The sequence below is a fragment of the Camelus ferus genome, chromosome 20 (genome assembly GCF_009834535.1).
Source record: "Camelus ferus isolate YT-003-E chromosome 20, BCGSAC_Cfer_1.0, whole genome shotgun sequence".
NCBI classification, from domain to species: domain Eukaryota; kingdom Metazoa; phylum Chordata; class Mammalia; order Artiodactyla; family Camelidae; genus Camelus; species Camelus ferus.
Genome location: NC_045715.1, coordinates 18,757,314 through 18,778,028, shown reverse-complemented (window position 1 = coordinate 18,778,028; position 20,715 = coordinate 18,757,314). Strand labels below are relative to the sequence as shown.

The 20,715-nt window shown below is 36.0% G+C and overlaps 3 protein-coding genes across 4 annotated transcripts in view; 2 read left to right on the top strand and 1 right to left on the bottom strand.

Moving 5' to 3' along the window:
* Window positions 1–706: 706 nt before the first annotated feature.
* Window positions 707–1,688, bottom strand: LOC102519686 (putative olfactory receptor 2B8). Its single transcript, XM_032463385.1, has one exon. The coding sequence runs from the start codon at window positions 1,686–1,688 to the stop codon at window positions 744–746; it is 945 nt and encodes a 314-aa protein (XP_032319276.1). The 3' UTR covers window positions 707–743.
* Window positions 1,689–9,934: 8,246 nt separating this feature from the next.
* The window catches only part of LOC102522884 (olfactory receptor 2B2), a 74,074-nt gene continuing 63,293 nt past the window's right edge, over window positions 9,935–20,715 (top strand). Inside the window, exon 1 of one of the 2 annotated variants that reach the window (XM_032463387.1) lies at window positions 9,935–10,058. The gene's annotated coding sequence lies outside the window, so the exon portion shown is untranslated. The remainder of the gene's footprint in view (window positions 10,059–20,715) is intronic. The other variant, XM_032463386.1, reaches the window with a different exon arrangement.
* Window positions 10,036–16,720, top strand: LOC102503472 (putative olfactory receptor 2B8). The gene is made up of 2 exons (XM_032463392.1): window positions 10,036–10,058; window positions 15,649–16,720. The coding sequence occupies exon 2, from the start codon at window positions 15,669–15,671 to the stop codon at window positions 16,605–16,607; it is 939 nt and encodes a 312-aa protein (XP_032319283.1). The 5' UTR covers window positions 10,036–10,058; window positions 15,649–15,668; the 3' UTR covers window positions 16,608–16,720.

Below are 20,715 nucleotides of genomic sequence, written 5' to 3'. Positions count from 1 at the left end.
TTAATTAGGTTCAATGGATACAAGAAACTTAGATCATTTGGAATATAAACCCAAATTTTGTGTAAAAGGGATGAAAAACTGAGTTTGATGATTTAGTATCCAAGTATTCCGTTAATTTCCGGCTTATTTAAAACTTTTTAGAAGTAAATGATTTGAAGTACAGCATACATACAGAAAGTGCAAGTACCTTAAGTGTAAGGTGTGGTGAATTCTCACAAATTGTATACCTTATACAAGCAGCATCGAGATGAAGAATCACAACATGACCAGAACACCAGCGTGCCTGTCACCGCTTTCTCCTTCCACTGGGGAACTACTACTCCCAAGGGAACCGCTGTTCTGACTTCTGTTGCCACGGATTCACTTTTCCTGGTTTTGAATTTTATACAAATGGAATCACACAGTAGGACTTGTTTTGTGTCTAGCCTTTTCACTCATCATTATGTTTGTAAAAATCGTTCATATTGTTGTATGTATTATTATTTGCATAGTGTATTATTGCAGAGTACATGATATACCATAGTTCATTTTTAGCTTATCTTATTTAACTTATATTCCCCCCACTAGAAGGTTTGAATCCATGGGGACAGGGGTCTCTGTTTCACTGATACATCTCAAGTACCTAGAACTGTGCCTCATACATAGCGAGTGGTTTATAAAGATGTGTTGAATTAAGTTAGGACTGGTGTTTAGTCATTCAGAAGTCTCCCAATGCACAAGATCTTGGGCCTGCAAGTCCTGCATTAGCTCTGTCTCAAGTCTCTGTTTCTTCTCACTAGTCTCCTTAGTGCCCCTTTGACTTCCTTGTTCCTCAAAGTGTAAATCAGGGGATTCAGCAGGGGAGTCACCAGAGTATAGAACAGTGCAATGCTTTTGTTCACATCCTGGGAATAACTGGAGGGAGGCTGGAGGTACATGGAGATGAGTGTCCCAAAGAAAATAATCACTACCATTAGGTGAGAACCACAGGTTCCAAAAGCCTTCCACCTCCCCTGGGCGGACTTTATTTTCAGGACTGCACGGGTAATGTGACCGTAGGATACTAAGATGAGTGACAGGGGCACCACCAAGAAGAAGACACTGACAGCAAAGAGTTCAGCCTCGTTGATGGAGGTGTTGGTGCAGGCCAGTTTCAGCATCACTGGAACTTCACAGAAGAAATGGTCCACTTGGTTTTTACCGCAGAAGGGAAGAGTCATGGTCAATGCTGTCTGTACTATAGAATTGCCAAAGCCTGGGAGCCAAGCGGTTACAACCAGCTGCAAGCAAAGCTGAGGGTGCATGTTCACCATGTAGTGGAGCGGGCGGCACACAGCTGCATAGCGGTCATAGGCCATGACAGACAGGAGGACACACTCGACTCCCCCAAGTCCCAAGGCAATGAAGAGCTGGGTCACACAACCACCATAGGTGATGGTCTTGTCCTTCCCCTTAAAGTTGGCCAGTGTCTGAGGGACAGTGCAAGTAGTCAAACAAAGATCCATAAAAGAGAGGTTGGAGAGGAAGAAATACATAGGGGTATGGAGGTGAGCATCCACAATTGACAAAAGTATAATGGTGCCATTGCCTACAAAGCTCAAACAGTAGATAATCAGGATGATCACAAAGAGAGCCGTTTCCAGGTGAGGCTGGTTGGAGAAGCCCAGGAGAATGAATCCAGAGAAGGTGCTGTCATTAGCTCTTTCCATTGTACTCTACCTGTTGAAATTAAGAGGACTGCAGACTTTTATGTTGCATGTTTAATCCACCTCTTTTTTCCTGAAGTCAATAGAGTTTGGTTGGCAGCTTGAGGCATTTTGACAGTTACTTTCTTGTTGGCAAGAAAGAGGGTGATAAATAGCTACTATATGTGAGCATCTTGCACGTTTCAGGCACTGGCCTAAGCACGCGCTCTCCATTGTGTCACAACAACACAATGGGCTTGGTATCATCATGATCTCTGTTAAAATGATGAAGGAAATAAGAGTTAAAGAGGTGCAGTAATTTTATCAGAGTGATGTACCTACCAAACATAGAGGCAGGATTCAAAGTGACTCTACACTATGCGTTTTTAACTGCAAGGGGTACTATCTTTATGATCGTATGAACTACAAATACAACTCAAGTTTCTCCAAGAGTTAAATCTAATTGTTCTAAATAATTGCAAATAATGCTGCCCAGTCCTTCTATTTTTTTCCCCTCAAGAATTATACTATTTGGACTGGTTATCTAGCTTCTATTTTGTGTAGAGAAAAGAATTTTTTTCTGTAGATGCATATATAATAAATTTTTTTGGTAATAAAATTTTCTATTAATTTTATCCAAAGGGAAACAATACATTTAATGCATAAAGCAAGGGACCCTTTGATGTGGAGCCTGAAATCATGTTTAGTGATTGGAAATCTCCTATAGGAAATGATTTAAGAATTCATGTTGTATCCAAACTTCATGTTCCAGGAGGACTAAGCCTGAGCAGTCTTCATTCTTACCACTTTCAGTAAAAACTCAGGAAACCATCAATTAGTTTCTCTTTTTATTTCAATTTAGAATTCTTTTAAAATTCTTTAATGTGATAGAACAAATACTCTTTTTCATGTGCACTTCCTATAAATACAAACCTCACATTAATCATTCTGTTTTCTATTAAAATCGCCTGGTCTCATCTTAGAAATCAATCAGTCCTCTCTCTCACACACATACACACATGCACACACACAGACACAGACACACACACACCATGAGGCAAATTTAATAATAACCAATACCTAAAGAAAAGAAATACCTCATAATAGCACCATAGCCTAGAAAAAAGTCCAGTATATATAGATTCACAAAACATTTCGTTGAATAAATGAAAATATGGAGAAAGTTTAAAAACTGTAAGAGGCTATTGAAAGTGAATTCGGGAATTATAGTAATTTATAAATGTACAAGTGGGAAACAAAAGAAATCTTGTGGAACAGTTATTAAGCAGTCTTGACAATTCTAATTTTGGAATTTTTTTAAATGCTGGGTTTTATGGAAACTCTGTGATTTGTAAACATCACTTTTTTATTAGGATAACCCATGACCAGGGAAGAAGATATTCTGCCACCTCTCAGTTATGCCTTTTCTCTTGGATTCTTGGTTCCATTTTTCCTTTCATTCTTAATTTTTAAAGTAGTTGTTTTGGTGGTTTGGTGGCTGTTGTTAGTGTGGGGCCAAGGAGTACAATTAATTTGGAATAAAAAGTTCTAAAATGCAATAGGTGGGATCAAGATACTTGGATTCTAAGTATCAATTTTCCGCTAATAAATTTTGAGATTCTAAAGGCTGACCTCCCATTCCTATGTCCTGGTCCTTTCTACTTCCAAATAATAGGATAATGTTCTTACTAGCTTTTAATAAGAAAGAAAAGAGATAACTGTTTTCCTTCTCTACTGAAATCTGGTAGGTTTTATGTTCCATTAGATCTATTGTTGTATTTTGTTTGAGTTCTTCTCAGTCCTTGCACATTCTTCAGTGACAACACGGTTCTTAATTTCTAAATCTTCCGGATGATCAGGCCTTGTTTCAAAATACCCAGAATCATAAAACTGGCATTAGTCACTCTAATTTGTTTTATCAAGTGTTCTTGGTGCTTACCTTGGCGTCTTCCTTCTATTCTTGTAATTTAAGGGTCACGGGGAAGGAGCTTTTCTTCTCTAGTCCATTGTGGTGCCCAGTTGAAGTCTCTTACAATGTTTTTGAATAGGCTGTTTCTCAGAGATCACTGAACTAACTCATGATTCAGTCTTAAACATGATGGTACATGATTTTTTTTTCTCAGTGTTGCACAGAATGTGATCTGAAGTAAGAAAACATCCATTCTGATAAGAATATGTAAAATTCTTTGTACCTACAAAAGTAGAACGAAACTGACATGGGCATTTAATGCAAACTTCAATGTATTGTATTGTTTTTTCTAGTCTGGTATAACACAGAGTACCGCAAAGTAGCTGGTTTAAGACAACAGAAATTTATGGCCACACAGTTCTTGAGACTGGAAGTCCAAAATTAAGGTATTCCTGGACCTGTGAAACCTGTATGGGAGAACACATCGTTGCAACTTCGTAGCTTCTGGTGGTTTGCTGGCAATTTTCGGAGTTCCTTGGCTTGTGGCTGCAGTCCTTCAGTTACTTCCTTGGTGTCCTTAGGCAGTGTCCCTGCCTTTCGGTCTCTTCCTTTCCTTTTATAAGAATATCAGTCATGTTGGAATAGAGACCACATTAGTGTGTATAACTTCATCTTAACTTCATTACATCTGCAAAGACCTTGTTTTCAAATAAGGTCACATTAACAGGAATCTGGTTTAGGATTTCAACCTATCATTTGAGGGGATCGGTGCAGGACTCGATTCAACGAATAGCAATAGTATAATGTAACCAAGCCTGAGAAATTATAACAATTCTTAATTATAAATGCCTGCTATGCAGAGCTAAGCCTAAGATGCAGGAATTAGTTCTATCGTATGCCAAGTTCATAAATTTTGATCATGAAAATTGCTAAGGTGATTATTGATAGTGTTGCTATTTGTCTTACTCTGAAATGTGTGTAGATGGCAGAAGTTTACAGTAATAGGGAAAAATTGACTCCCCTTACTTGGCATGAATGTCTGGTGAAGGTTACTTTCCCATACACACCTTTGTTACACTTCATAGACCTAAAACCTCAGTATAGATTGCATGCTAATAAGACCTAACATTTGAATTGGTTTCAGTTGGAAAATACTTACATCTTTTCATTTCTCTAGTGAAGTGGTGTTCAGCTAATTTGGAGCTCAGATTCCTCTTCCAGTCTAGAACTTAGTATAAGTAAAGTAACAAACTCATGCATAGACACCATATCTGCAGTTTGCATCACCACATGTTGGGGCAAAGGAACAATGTCCATTGGCCTTTGGGACACTTGAGTTGGTGTTGGACTAAGAATATGGCGTTTTCTTCAAGAGCAAATAACAAAGGTTAAAGATATGCAATTACTTCTGGAAGAGCCTAGATGGTCTTGAAAGACCACTGAAATTCTCTGAAACTAGAAGATTGGTATATTGATGGGAATGTTAGTATCAGGAAGATGAAACCACATGATTGCTGGTCTCCTATGAAAGCTAGTACATTCAGTGATTATCAAGTGAGATATGTTCCTGGAATTGGAGAAACGTGTGAAGGAATGAAGTAGACAGAGCAGAATCCTTAGAACAAATACAGAGCCATGTATTTAAAATATGCCAGGCTTGGAAGTGGTTAGTTATCAGAGGCAAGGAAAGTTAAAATTGCTACTCACTCAGGCTCTGTTAAAGGTAGAAGTATTTCTTTTAAAACTTGTTGTTAGCACAACTTGTGTCATCCCCACAGTATTCCCAGGAAGAATCTGCACTCATTTTATAGAATGTTTCAGTGCATAAGTGGTTGTATACATTAGAGTAGACAATTAATTCTATAACGAAACAGATGTTGGTATCTGTGAATTCTACAGAATCTGCCTGTGAATCAGAGGGCTAATTTTTTATCGAGGGATATTTTTATAAGCTACCAAAGTTAAAGTACACGGTTTAGAGACTGAAGACTTGAGGATGTGTTTGTTTTTATTGGCCCCAAGAGTGCCCTGCCCCATGTAACTCATTAGCTTCGGTTCAAGTATCCAGAGTTTGACTGCCTCTAGGGAGCAACCAAAGAGGGAGACTCTGGAGAGGTGATATCAGCATAGTCAATCTTTTCCTGCCCAATTGGTTAGGAGTGAACCTATTGTCTCTACTTTATTTCCAAAACCCAAATCGAGTAGTATTGATTGCAAATTTTTTGTTAGTCCTTAAATTCTTTTCTAAAATTGAGATATAGTTATATTTCACTTTATATATTCATTTCTTTTTATTTATTTTTAAGATATAGTTTTTCTTGAATATTATTTGTCTATTTGAAATTCAGAACTACTGGTTTTCCTAAAGTTTTTATTGTCTATATATATTTTTAATTGAAGTATAGTCAGTTTATAATGTTGTGTCAATTTCTGGTGTACAGCATAATGTTTCAGTCACACATATACACACATATATTCATTTTCATATTCTTTTTCAATATAGTTTACTGCAAGATACTGAATATTATAACTCTAGACCGCCTCTTTAGTTCTAGACTAAAGCAAATGGAATCTGGCCCATTTACACATGGATTATTTATGAACTCTAAAATTTTAGTGATTTTTACAATCTAACTTTCATCTTCTGAAAACAGCTCTTGTTTGCATGTCAGATTTTCAGAATGTCAATACCAAACACTTAGTAAGCTCAGTGAGAACCCCTTGAATTATACTTGATCCTTCCTTTTGGCCCCAACATTGAATCTAAGCTTTATTGATTGTCTCTGGCATGTACTTAGACTACATTCACACATTTTCCACTTGTTATTACTATAATAGCTAAGATCATTTTACCCTTGCATGAATCATGTAATTAATCTCATACGATATCTACCAACCAAACCAACTGTCAGATTTCGTAGTGTTATCTGAATTCTTTTTCATAAACTGCATTATCACATTCCTTCGTTCTTAAAAATAGTTTTGGCTACCATTGTCTATAAGATTAAATAAAAGTGTTAGAGAGATGTTAATAAAGAAAAATATCACTATTGTTGGGCATTGAATATATACAGATTTGATTTTTATCTTCTCTTTGCTTATCTGATTCTACATTAACATTTACCATGAATTTTAATGTGATGGTAGAAATGCTATATATTGAAGGAAAATTACAATTTTCTTGACAGGTTTTCAAAGCAATACTCTAGTATTTTATTAAGATTTATCCTAAGAAGTCTCAAGATTGGAAACTTTAAGATTTAAATCAATAAAAAGTAAATATTAAAATTACAATAATAGAGACTAATCTATACAGTTTGTCTAGTTGTGATACATATATACTGCATAATTTTTAAATGGGGACAATTTATAATTATTGGATATCAATTGGAGATCTCAGTTTAAAGCCATTTGAAATGCATCATAATTGCATTGTTTTCACATTTACAGAATTAGCAAAAGATGATATGTAAAACATAATTGAGGACATCAAGAATTTAACAATTATTTCACAAAGTAAAATTATAGTGATTAAAGAAGCTCCTCAAGATTCTCTCCTTTTTGGAGTGAGAGGTGCTTGGTAGCTACATATGTTTTCTGCAGGATTAAAAGAAATCAGACTCAGTTAAAAAAAGATTGGAACTGTTCTTGTTTAGAAAATAGATGTGGTATGGCTTTTAAAGCCAGGCTACTACTAATGCTATGAGTACTGTCTAGAGTCACATTACCTGACTTTTAAGTTTGTTCCTTTTACTAGTTTTTTCACCCTTGAAATCTAGAATGTCTATCTGAATTATTTTCTAATTTTGCTTTCTTGGTCAATATTATTTAACTCATTGACTTGTCATTTTTATATACCACTGTGATTTGTGAGAATTATGGACAACATACATGTGCTTTATTAATGCTTCTTCGTAGTTGGTACACAAAAAGGATTCTCCTCTCAAGAAAGAGGAAGTCAAATCTGAGCAATTAATGTTCTTCTTCAGGGCATTTTTTTAAATTCACCACTTTGGAAATATTAAAGCCCAATTCTGTTTAGCCACTTGATGTGGCTCCTTGGATTAGTCAGCTCTTGGACCTCTTTTCTATTTGTTTCCCCATTGAAGATGATCAATCAGCACTTACTTTTTTTTGATCTAGTTACTATTGATCCTGTGGTTATTTGTCTAATTTAAATGACTCCCTGCTTACATAAATAGAAAAAACATGCATATGTTATAAACAAGCACATACATGTTGTTCCCATATATAGGAACATTCCCTAGCTTAAAATGTCAATTTAAAAAGTAAACATGTCAGTCTTAGTAGAAGCAAACACGTATATGTTGGGAACATGAAAATGTTGTGGTTATTTTCTGCATTAATTAACGTTGTTCTGGTTGTGTTAGCCAGTAAAATTAAACAGGAAAAAAACCAAGAACTTAAAAAAGTAAGAGTTTCTTGGAAATGAAGGAACAACATATTTGTATTTGCATCAAATATGGTTATATAATTTAAAAATTAGAGCTATAAATGTTTCCCCCCAAAGAAGTTATTTACGAAGCTTATGGATTATGGAATTATTTTTCAAAATCAATAATTTTAACACATTGAAAGGACAGTCTTTTGGAAAATATAGTATGATAAAGATCATAGTTATAATACTAACAAACAAAATAGCAAGTAGGAAATTTGAATAGCATTTTTGATATATAGAAATTATATAAGATGATCATCTGCATCCTCCAGCTTCCTAATAAATTCATTATCTTGGTTATTATAAATGCCACCATGTTTTCTCACTTATAAAGGATACTCTTAATGCATGTAAGAGAACAGAGATTTTTCCACTTGGCCTACAGTTTCTCAAGGGACAGTATTTGTATTTCTCTTATAATCTTTGATGGTATGAAGTGGGGATGTCTGGACAAAAGTTCAGAGCAGATATTGGAGCTCAGAAGGGATTCAAATGAAAACACTCACTTTGATTTTTGAAAAATAAATGTTCTTGGAAACCTCAGCAACTTAGTAAGTCTAAAATGCCTCAACATTTTAAAAACTTTTAGGTTCACTGTGTACTTAATATTTCTGTAGGGCTGAGGTGTAAAGTGACTAGGAGAGAAAGAATACTATATGGTATTCATTATAGAAGATTGGCTTGTTATCCATACAAACACATAGATTTATGCATACATGCACAATGTTTTGTAAATATTTGCCTATACATATGAAGTATGTTGTTTGGAAATTCATAGAAACCATTCTCTTCATGGTGGACTCGGTGACAAGGTAAGTGAAATGCAAGGAACAATCATGTTGAAAGGAGTTGAGATATAACAAGGGAAGAGGGTAGAAAGAAGAGGAGACAGAGGAATTGAAGATGGCAAAGATATCTGAAGAGGGAGCTCTAACTCAAACACCAACAGAAGATGGGTTGTTAACAAAATAAATTGAAACAGGTACAGAATACCAACTATCAAAAATTAAATACAATTTAACTAAAGCACTTCACAATTCAAACTGTTGAATAGAAATTTTTATTTATATTTAAAAAACAATTCATTTTTAAAAATTACATCCCCAGAACTTAAACAATTCATAGCTAGAATTTTGTACTCTTTGATGAAAATCTCCCATTTTCTCACCTCCCAGCCCCTGTCAACCTACATTCTATTCTGTTTCTATGAGTTTGGCTGTTTTAGATATTACAAGAAGATTAAAATCTTACTTGAACTGACACAGCTTCTAAGTGATGGGGCTAAGAGTGAAGCTAAATATTCAGAGTCCAAAGTTATGCTCTTTCTATAAAGAAGAACTATGAAATAGCTCTTTAAAACATTCCTTCTAATAAGCTCTCACTCTCACTAGGTGGAGACTAATGGTTATAAAAGGTGGGAATCAACTTTTCTCAGTGTTTTAGTCAACTTGCTGTACATTCAACGTTTTCCTCAGTGTGATTGTGAGCTTTGTGTTTATAATTGTCAAATTTAAGCTGTCATTAATTTACATAGTTTAACTAGTTAAGAATGAAAGATTTAGTGTCAAAATGAGTAAAGTAAAATGAATTTTCATTTCTGTTCAAAAAGAAATTGATATTATTTTTTGTTTTCCTATATATATACATCAACTGGAATACTAATCATTCCTTGGTGAAATAATGAAATAAGATACAGTAAACCAAGTTCTGGAAGCTTTTTATGCAAATGGGTGGGTGCATGTATATTCAAGTGCCTACTTCAGGAGTGGGAGGGAGTGGGTGATGAAAATGTAGCTTGTGATCTCTGGGCTCTTTCCACATGTTTTGGGGTTATAGTGCTCCCAGTCATTTCCCTACAAGACTGACTATACCTGATTTTCTTTAGGTTCCAGAAAATGCCCACAAAGATGAAATAGATTGGGAGACTTTTTCAAGAACCTTACAAGATAATGGAGTGTCCATCTCCAGTCCATGGAAACTCTGCTTACATTGGAACCTACAGAGTCACATCTTGCACAGGAGAGGGGTAAGTGACTGGCTGTTACATGGAATAGAAAGTGAGCAGATTTGTTGCTTGACTTTTGGTGGAACTATAAATGTGTATATTCCATATGTCCCATCTTTTGGGTAAGATGACCATGTATGTGAAAATCCCTTGAAGAAGTGAATTATTTTTCAATATAGAGTAAACAACATGCTTGCTTTGTAGTCTGGCACTATATTGTATCTCTCTTGTAATTACTTCAATGCATTCTGAGGTTTTTGATTTTTGAGAATCCCTTTTCCCATCATTTTAGTGTTTTCCGTATCATTTTCCTTCTGTTTCACTTTCAGTGTATGTCTTTGTTCTCCATTTAACTCAAGTCTCAGTATATATCTAAAGTCTCTCTCAGTTCCTGTTATTTCTCCTTCTAGATTTGTCTTCTGGATAATTCTCTGTTTTTCTGAGCCCTTTCTTTTCCACATTCCCCATTTGGGCTCTTTATCCATTTATCAGTGGTACCTACAGATTTCCAAAAGCACGGTAGCTATACAGGGATGGTTGCATTTCTTAGGAAGTTTGCACGTTTACTCCTACTTATCTCAGATAGAGGACTAGTATTAAGGAAGAGAATCAGACAGCTGAAAATAACTCACAGACCAGAAGTAGCCTGTGCATTAATTTACTGAATAATAGCAATTTAGACATTTCAAATAAAAGTGTGTCCTCACTATTCTAGCTGTTCAGAGAGGATGGGGTCCTGGAACCTGGTGGAGAGGTGTTCCTGTCCTATTATGCTGTCCTATAACATGGCCGTAATGTGGGTGTAACTGTCCTATGTGTGTTCCTTATGTCCTGTGGCTGTCTCTCTGTGCCTCTGTCTCTGTCCCTGTCTGTCTTTCTGTCTGTCAGTCTGCCTCTCTCTTTCTGTCTCTCTGTCCCTCTCTCGGTCTGACTTCTCTGTCTCTTTGTATAAACATATTCAATTTAAAGAGCAATTAAAAAGTGAATAGTCATGATATCTCCCTCCTTAACTCAAACCTAGACACTGCCTCTGACAGCCTCTACCTAATCGCGTCCCCTTTTCTCCCCTGTGATCTTAACTTTGTTATACTCAGCTTTTTCATGTTGTTTTTCGTGTTGGTTATGATTTTTGCCTATAACCACGGTTTTACCACGCCTGTTTGCATTCATAAATAGCAGTTTGTTTTACCCGTTTTAGAACTATATGTAGAGAGATTGCTTATTTTGTGAGTTGCGTCTTTTGCTAAACATTTTTTGAGAAAGAGTGTTTTGATGTGTTTAGCTGCATTTTCTCTATATTTGTTGATGTTCAGTCTTCTGTTGTATGAATAGTTCACAGTTTACCAATTTTAGTGTGGATGGGCATTTGGATTGTTTTCAGGTTTTGATTAATACAAACAATGCTGATATGAGCATTCTTGTACATGTCTCTTGGGGCACATGACCAAGAACTACTTTAGTGAAGGACACTGTAGGTAGGAATGTGAAAATTGCAGGCAGCATTACTAGATAACAGCCAAGTTACTATCCAAAGGGTGAACTGGAAAGAAAAACATTAATAGCGGTCTGGATTCTGTGCCTCCTCTGGACAACGTAAGCAGCGTTTGTCTTTACTAAACCTCCTTATAAATATTATGATGGGATTTAACTAGTAGGGAGATAACAGAATATTCTAATCTAAGAATGTTTTCAAGAGATATGTCTCTAGGCTGAATATTACAAATAAACCTGGAATTCATGGATATATGGGGAAGAGTTGTCTATAGAATATAAATGAATCACAGAAGCTTTCTCTGCTTGTCTGACTAATGACATATGAAATAAAAGATGCTTCAAAGCTAAATGACTTTCTCTGAGCTAGCTTATACTGCTAACTAGCAATCACCTCTTTCTGTGAAACAAAATGTGGTCCCACCTGGAAAAAGGGGCTTTTGTTTTTTTTTTTTGAGGCTGCATTTGCTGTTTAGTGCCAAAGCTTTCCAACGCTGTTGCCTATATTGTCAATTAAAGATATATGCTTACAAGTAATTAACTGATTTTCAAAGTTGACTTCTACAAATATAATACCCATCGACTTCCTTCCATTTTTCATTAGCAATTTATATAGTTCATGGTAACTATCTTGGTAAGCCAAAATCATGTGAAACTTAAATGCAAAGACTAGTTGAATTTAAACAAACCATGTGAGTTTTGTTAAAAATTAATAGTTTCTCCTTTCATTGTTTGAGAAAATAATTAAAACTTTTGGGTATACACTGAACAATGTATATAGTACTTGATTTTTTTTCCTTAGCCACAGTAGATGTTTGGTAGTAAATGTAGTGGTTGCCGCCCATTATATTCACCTTAAAGACTAGAATGTGCCCAATTATTAGCTGTATGATCCTGTAGAAGTTGGTTATGAATTACAGTGACTGAAAATCATTTGCATATTTACATTTAAAATGAAGTAGCTGAATGAATTCTTATTTATTTGTTATATATTTATATGTAAAAATTGTTTTTCCAAGTGTGAGAAAAAAATCTTAGGTGGTTGGTAAACATCTAAGTCATTCAAAGATGAGAGCTAAGGTGACTGTGAATTCTAGGGAATATTCTGTCCTCTGTCAAATACATGGAATCACAACAAAGAGGAGATTAGGTATCCTCTGGTATTCTTCTTGAGATTCTTTTCCCCTGAGGACTGGAATCTCTGGACAGCTTGGTGATATCAGCTAATTAACAGTAGAGGACAAACATTCTCCAGAAATTCAGTCAGGGCTGATTGTTTCTGTGTGCCAGCCCAATCACAGAGCAGTTTCATACCACCTTGTCCTGTTGCCCACAGGGATCTCTGTGTCATAGGGCCAGGTCATTGTATTCAGGAGATTTATACTGAGACTTTGGAATTGCCTTTGTTCATCTTACAACCTGCACAGAATGCAGATCTTCAATATCATTTGGAGATATCTGAGGTCATCATGAGAAAGCATCTTCTTGCTTAAGGGAAGTTTCAGAATAAGCAATGCTTGCACTCACTCCACACAAGCTGCTTTCTGATTCTACATTTCCAAGTTCTAATCCCCAGTACCATATTAGAGATAGTAACTTGGAAATGAGGTAGGGAAAGTGCTTAGGACCCACGGATAAGATGAATAAAGGTGAGCAGAATGGAACTTAGTCTCTGTGTTGCTTTAGGAATTGGCAAATTAGACTATTTTTCCATTGCAGTTATTCTTGAAACAAAACGCTAAGTTGGTTTGTGTATATGTCAGCTGGCAAAAGGAACTGAAATTCCTACAGAAACTTCCCAAATATAAGTGCCAGCACTTTTTCAGGATTCATTGAGGAACTGGATAGAGCAGAATTGGTATGTAAAAAATATCAGTGAATGTTGTATATTTGAAATATCTCAAAAACAGACATTATGTTGAGATCACCTGTGTTAAAAATGTATGGTATACATATTGATTAATTTTATTAAAATACTTATTTTTCCACTAAAATTTTAATTATATGTGAATATCATACAATTATTGTAATTGTAAACTATTCACTTCTACCACCTGATATGTGTCAGTACTAAGCATTTAACCTCTTTCATTTGATGCCCATTCTGTTGATCAATATAGTAGCATTGTGTTTTTGTGAGATGTCATTTTCCATGACATTATTTTTTGATAATTGTTATACAGAATGTCATCTTTGTTTTATAAAATCTATTTTAAAAATATTAGCTGTTTAAAATTTTTTCTACATACACTCACTTAGCTTTTTTCAATATTTGTTTTTGTATCCAAGTATTAATTTATATATATGTGTATATAATTATAACAGGACTTCCTATGTCACTGTCATATCATGCTGGTTCTCTAGGACACCATTCTTTGTTCTTGATGCTAGGATGAATGTGTCTAATATTTCCAGTCATTATTATTTATGTAGTTGTCTGATATGGATCAATATTTCTTACTACAGTTAGTCAACTGATGCTTATGATTGATGACATAGATGATGACTTCCAGGGAAATTACACAATTCTTTAAATGTGGTGGGAAAGAAATGGAAATTTCTCATTAACTTGAGCCAAAAATATTTGTTGTTTTGGCAGATTGCCTTTGGTGGTTGTGTAGACAACTTTATGTTAAATGGATGCTGAGTAGAAAAGTAGAAAGGGAGCAGTGTGACCCAGGCCAGCAGAATGTACTCTTGAGAATCAGTGGGATAATGCATCTTGTACCTAGACATTTCCCATATCCAGTGTTACAAACAGTAATAATCTTCATGAATATAAAAGAAAAAAATTAAAATAAGAAGAGAAAATATGGCATTAGTGTCCTCATTATGTCCCAGTGTGCTCTCTATGTGGGTAGGAAATAATTGTACAGAGACAACTACTTTCTTTATTCTGTTTTAGTTGGCAAAGTAACTTTGCTTGGTAGTTTACTTTTCAACCTGCAATCATATTCAGCGTTCTTTTTTGTTAATTTACACGTTATTCTGTAAAGCAGTAAATGGATTGTACAACTTCATCTCATGTAAGAGTTTTTTTTAATTGAGGTAAATTGAGTTATTATAATAACTTCAGGTATACAACATAGTAATTTTATATATTTAGAGATTATACTCATATAAAAAGTTATTATAAAATATTGGCTGTCTTCCATACACTGTATATTACATCCGTGTATCTTATTTATTATACCTAGTGGTTTTTGTTGATAGTGAATAATCCACCTCCTTTAAGGTACCACGCAGTCTTGTTGTTGGTAATATGTGAAAATAACATCAACAGAAAGAAAAGGTAAGTCTGGTCACTGGATTTTGGACTACTGACTTCAACTGACTACATATAGCCGATGAATTTTTGGAGTTCTTGTTAAATTGGTATAGTAAGGTGAGGCATCTTGAGGGCAAGAATTAAGCAGTATAATTTACTGGTGGTATTTTCAGGCTCTGTCTGAGTATTTAATTGTTTTATTACCATACAAAAAGATGAAGGTAGCATCGACAAATATAATATATTAGAGGAGTAGAGAGGCAATTCTCTCAAAATGTTTATGTGCAGCACTCTTAGTGATGTTTTGAATATGATTTAGTCCTTTGTATAAGTCCATTCTAGGTCATAAATTCCTATTACTAAATGCATTTTAGAGATTATCTAGTGTTCTATTGCATGTGGAATATGTGCAAATTTAGGTGTGTAGAATTATGGGATTCATATTTAAAATAACCTTTCCTCCTATCTGAGTCTCTTTCATATTTCATTGTTTCTGATTGCCCTTCCCTTTTTCTCCTATCCCCATTTTCTCTAAAATGTACATATATTCACATAGCACCTTAAATCCTATTACACCCAATCTGAGAGGGATCTTTTTAATGTTTGACTGATGCAGACACAAGGCCCACTATTTGATTTCCCTATATTAAGTGTCATTATTACTATTTTTGATAATGTTGCCTAAATTGTTATGACACATGTCAATTTAAAAAAAAAAAGTACATTATTTATTCAAATAGTATATAAATTCCATGGCCCTGCCTTTTAACATGATAAATTCACATCCTCTCCCACTGTCCCTTTCTTTTTAAAGATACCTTTTAAAAATTGTTCGATGCTTTGTCTTGACAGGACCCACGTGCTAACAAAGGATGGAACAGAAAAATGGAAGTTCTTTCACCGGGTTTATCCTGCTAGGTTTCTCTGACAGGCCTCAACTGGAGCTAGTCCTCTTTGTGGTTCTTCTGATTTTCTACACCTTCACTTTGCTGGGAAACTCAACCATCATTGCATTGTCCCATGTGGACCCACAACTTCACACCCCTATGTACTTTTTCCTTTCCAACCTAAGCTTCCTGGACCTGTGTTACACTACCAGCATTGTTCCCCAGTTCCTGGTTAATCTCAGTGGAGCAGACAAATCTATCTCCTTCGGTGGGTGTGTAGTTCAGCTGTTCACCTCTCTGGGGTTGGGATGTACAGAATGCATTCTGTTAGCAGTAATGGCATTTGACCGCTATGCAGCTGTTTGCAGGCCCCTTCACTACACAGTGATCATGCACCCTCGTCTCTGTGCCCTGATGGCTTCTGCTTCATGGCTCGTTGGTTTTGCCAACTCCTTATTGCAGACAGTGCTCATCTTCCTTTTACCACTTTGTGGCAGAAATGAATTAGACCACTTCTTTTGTGAGGTCCCTCCTTTGCTCAAGCTTGCCTGTGTTGACACCACTAGGAATGAGTCTGAGCTCTTCTTTCTCAGTGTCTTCATTCTTTTCATACCTGTGGCATTAATCATGTTCTCCTATGTTCAGATTGCCAGGGCAATCTTAAGAATGAAGTCTGCTGCAGGGCAGAGAAAAGCATTTGGGACATGTGGATCCCACCTGACCGTGGTCTCCCTGTTCTATGGCACAGCCATCTATGCTTATGCCCAGCCCAGGAACAACTACTCCCAGGATCAGGGCAAGGTCATAGCTCTCTTCTACACTGTCGTTTCCCCCATGATCAACCCCCTGATATACACACTGCGGAACAAGGATGTGAAGGCAGCAATGAAGAAGGTGTTTTGGAAGGACTCTGACTCCAGATGATGGTGGGTGGAAGACAGTGTAATGCAAGGACTTTGAATGCCTGAGGTCTTTAGATGTATGTGTGTGTCCCCCATGTGTCATCCAAAATTTTTCCTGATAGTTATCTTGGGATTTTTTTCTTACTTCATTCTCTTACAAAAGTGAGTGTTCAAATCTAAGTTAATGGAGTCATTCCAACTTCTAGAGATGGTCATTCAGTATTTCTAGAGCATCTTAATTATATTTATTATTTTTAAAAACTCCACATTTTTCTCTTATTTGCAATCCTATTTGAGAACAGTATTCTATTTCTACTTACAAAAAAGAGATGTGAATCCATAACATGAAGGCACAGCCAAAATAATACCATCAATCCACAGGAACACTGTAAGGAATACTAACATTTTATCATTTTCTAAGAGTTGCTAGAGGGATATCATTGATTTGTGCATTTGATCTTGGCGCTATTACAACATACATGGGTTGAGGTTGACTGTTATCAGTTTTTTTAATCAAAGTAGGTATGGAAACTGTGGATAAAATAAACTTTAAAGAAAAAGTTGCTACATTAATTTTAATAAAGCCATTGAGATATTAAGGCCCAACTGTACCCTCACCAGTGTGGCAGTCATATTATATAACATTCATTTCAGAGAAGGCTGTACGTAGGACTCACTGAGCGAAGGGTCTGATGCACTGCTGCCAGGGACCTTGGTAGCCCTTAGCTGGTAAGAAACAGCAAATAGTGCTCATGTGCTATATAGTACAGAGCAGCAGAAACACTGATGTGAGGTATAGAAGTTAATTATTTTAAGTTTGTGAGCCACCTAGTTGCTTTTAAAAAGTGTCTTTTGAGGACATTATGAAATCTGAATAGTATATGACCCAAGTTTTGTTGCATATTCTGTACCTTTTACCTACAGAAATGCAGCAAAGTGCCTCCTCCCTGCTGGCACTGCCCAGGCCAGAGGGCAGGGCACAGTTTCCCTACATTCTGCCTTGCCTCCCCAGAGCATTCCCAGGCTTAGGAAGGGGAACCACAGGGAGACGACACTGCCAGCAGAGACTGAAGTCCCTCCCCAAAAAAGGATAAAATGTATTTAGATTACTCTCCTCCTACTATTTTATGAATTGTTTGATTGAGGCATCCATTGGTCTAGGCCTTTGTATCTCACATCTTGCAAAGGCCCTGTATACTTTGAATTCAGTGACATATTCTAAAACTATGAAAAATAGCCCCTTATTTCCAAGAAACCCCATGTTCTGTAGAAGCTCACTCAAATTCACTGGGAAAAAAGTTAAAGAATAAATATAGTGCATATTAATTAAAAAAATTGTATATGCCTAAACTTTTCAAATAGCCATCTCATTATGAAATAACTATCATACAATTCTGAATTGTGAATAATAAATATAAACATCCCAGAAAAATTTAATCTGACAGTCTGTCCCTTAGATACCCACTCAAGCTCAGTTTGTGGTGTACATTTATTTTGGGGTAGGAATGCTGGTTTTGTATATATTTAATGTCATGAACAGTGTATATTTCCACGGCGATTAGAGGTTTGACAATGTCACAAATCACAGAAGTGTTTATGTAAATGCAGGTTTTCCCAAAACATACCCCAGTGCAGGTAATCACACTTGTATTTCAGAGTGGAGATGTAAATTACCACCCAGTTCCCTATCCTGACAGCTAACCTACATCCTCCTGTGCCTGGAGCCCCCTAAGCTGGTAATGCTCATGACACGTGATCTTAGAACAGAGAGGTCATTTGGCAACTGGAAATGATGGTTTGGCAAATTATACACATGGTTAGGAGTCTTTCTATGTCCCTGATAGCTTCTCAGTATTCACACTTGAAACCAACACTTGGAAAATTTTGGCATCATAGTGATAATAATACATACTAGTATAAAAAATTTTGGAATGCTGTTCACCCTCAATGGTGACAAATTTCCCACTCACCATTATTGTTCAACAACATCCTGATAGTTATACCTTAATGGTCACTTTAAAATCCCTCCAATGAACGTTCTTTGGTGCAGAAACCCTCAAGGTCTCGTGAAGTCACAGAGCCTATTGTTCTGGCTGAGCAACTGCTTTTCTGCTCTTAAGGACACACAAAAGCACTGTTGCAAAACAGATTTATTTCCTTTAAGTAAACACTTGAATGGCATTTGGATGTGTATATTTTGGGAGAGTAAATCACAGGTAATAAAGGTCTCTGGTCCCCAGCTACAATTAAAAAAATCATTTAAGATACCAAAACCCACAAGTTCAATATTGTTCTGGAACAGTTTTCAAATGGTATCTAGACACTCTGCCTTCCCAAACTGTCCATGCTTTTGTCTATAACAGATCACAAGATGGTATAAATTGCCACCAAAATTATTTGGACTGTTTCCTTCTCAATTCTCACCAACAATTGTGGAATGGCTGCAGTGATTGTACCCTGGGCTTGGATAGATTATTTTATCCCATTTGGGTTTAGCCTCTGGAGTTATGCCCTGGAGCACTTCATAGATTCTTCCAGGCCTTTTGTCCTCAGAACAGCACAGTGGGAACATCATCAGCTCAGGTCCTCTAAAAACATTGCTATATCAGTAATCAGTTTATAGCAATACCTGTAAGACCCTCATAGTCAACAGTTACTTTTTGCCAGGGTTCTCTCCTGACCAGGGTCACAGAGGAGGGAGGAACATCTTACAACTACAACCCTTTCCTTTGCAGGTGACTTCTGATCTGATGCTTGTGTGTAGTATAGTTCAACTTTTCCCTGCCTTTTTATTATTGTAGTGTATTTGAAAACCTAATCTGGCAGACTCCAAGAACCAGCATGTATGGAAATATCTTGGGAATGTGGTTTGCTGGGAAGGTGGGATCTGTGTAAATGCAGAAATGTGAAGATGAGTGATTCCTGAATCAAAGGGATCAGGGGATGGCATCCCGGAGGTAACTGTAGGGCTGGACAGTTTTGCTCCTTTTTAAACAATCTATTCTATTGATTTACATTGTTTGGTGTATTTATTTTAGCCATCCTGAACTGAATGAAACCTATGAGATCTTTAAAAACTGCTGATTCTTCTGATGAGGTGACCATTTCTGAGGACAGTTTTAACTCCTTTTGAGAGTGGAGCCCTGCAGCTGTTGTACCTGTGGCTTCAGTCTCAATGAAGCACCCTGGACATTCCTAATGACTGGGCTATTTGAGATACTAATGATCAATGGGATGTTACTATCAGTTGTCAATCTCTTTCCCAGGAACCCACTCCTGATTCTGTGTTAGTAGGTTACAAATAGTGCTTACCAAGTATTTATTTTTTAATTTTTTTATTGATTTATAATCATTTTACAATGTTGTGTCAAATTCCAGTGTAGAGCACAATTTTTCAGTCATACATGAACATATATATATTAACTGAGACTTTTTTTCTCAGTAAGCTACCATAAGATCTTGTGTATATTTTCCTGTGCTATACAGTATAATCTTGTTTCCCTATTCTACCAAGTATTTTTAAGACCACATTTCAGGCATTTGGAAATTGTTTGTTAACCAGTCTTGCAAGATTCTCTTTGGAAAGTTACTATATTAATTTATCTACAGGAATGTGAACTCTGTTTTAGTATATTTGAAGGGAGCATCTTGGCCAACAATGTGTCATTTTTAGCATGAAATCAGTTGCTCTCTGGATTTACAACCTGTCTTGGAAAAATCATCTGATACTTCCCAAAGAATATTTCTTCTCATATTCCTTCATAGCATGTTACACTTTGACTTGCGTTTAGATTTAAATAACATATGCATTATGTTTTTGTTAAATCTTATATATTAATGTATTATTATACACACATAAACATATATACACACATTTACAAAGCATGCACTCCACATTCAGTCTATTGTAGGTCAATTTTTTAACTCTTTATGAAGATAAATAATGAAGGATATATGTTTCCTTTAGCTCTATACTACTTAGAAATTACATGCTTACAAATGATGTAATTCCAATGTTTTCTGAAATAAGTACTCTAAAAAATTCCTTCATGTCCCTTCCCAGTAAAAATCCCTGAATGAAACCACTGATCTGCTCTCTATAATCTTAGTCTTTTGATGATTTAGAAATT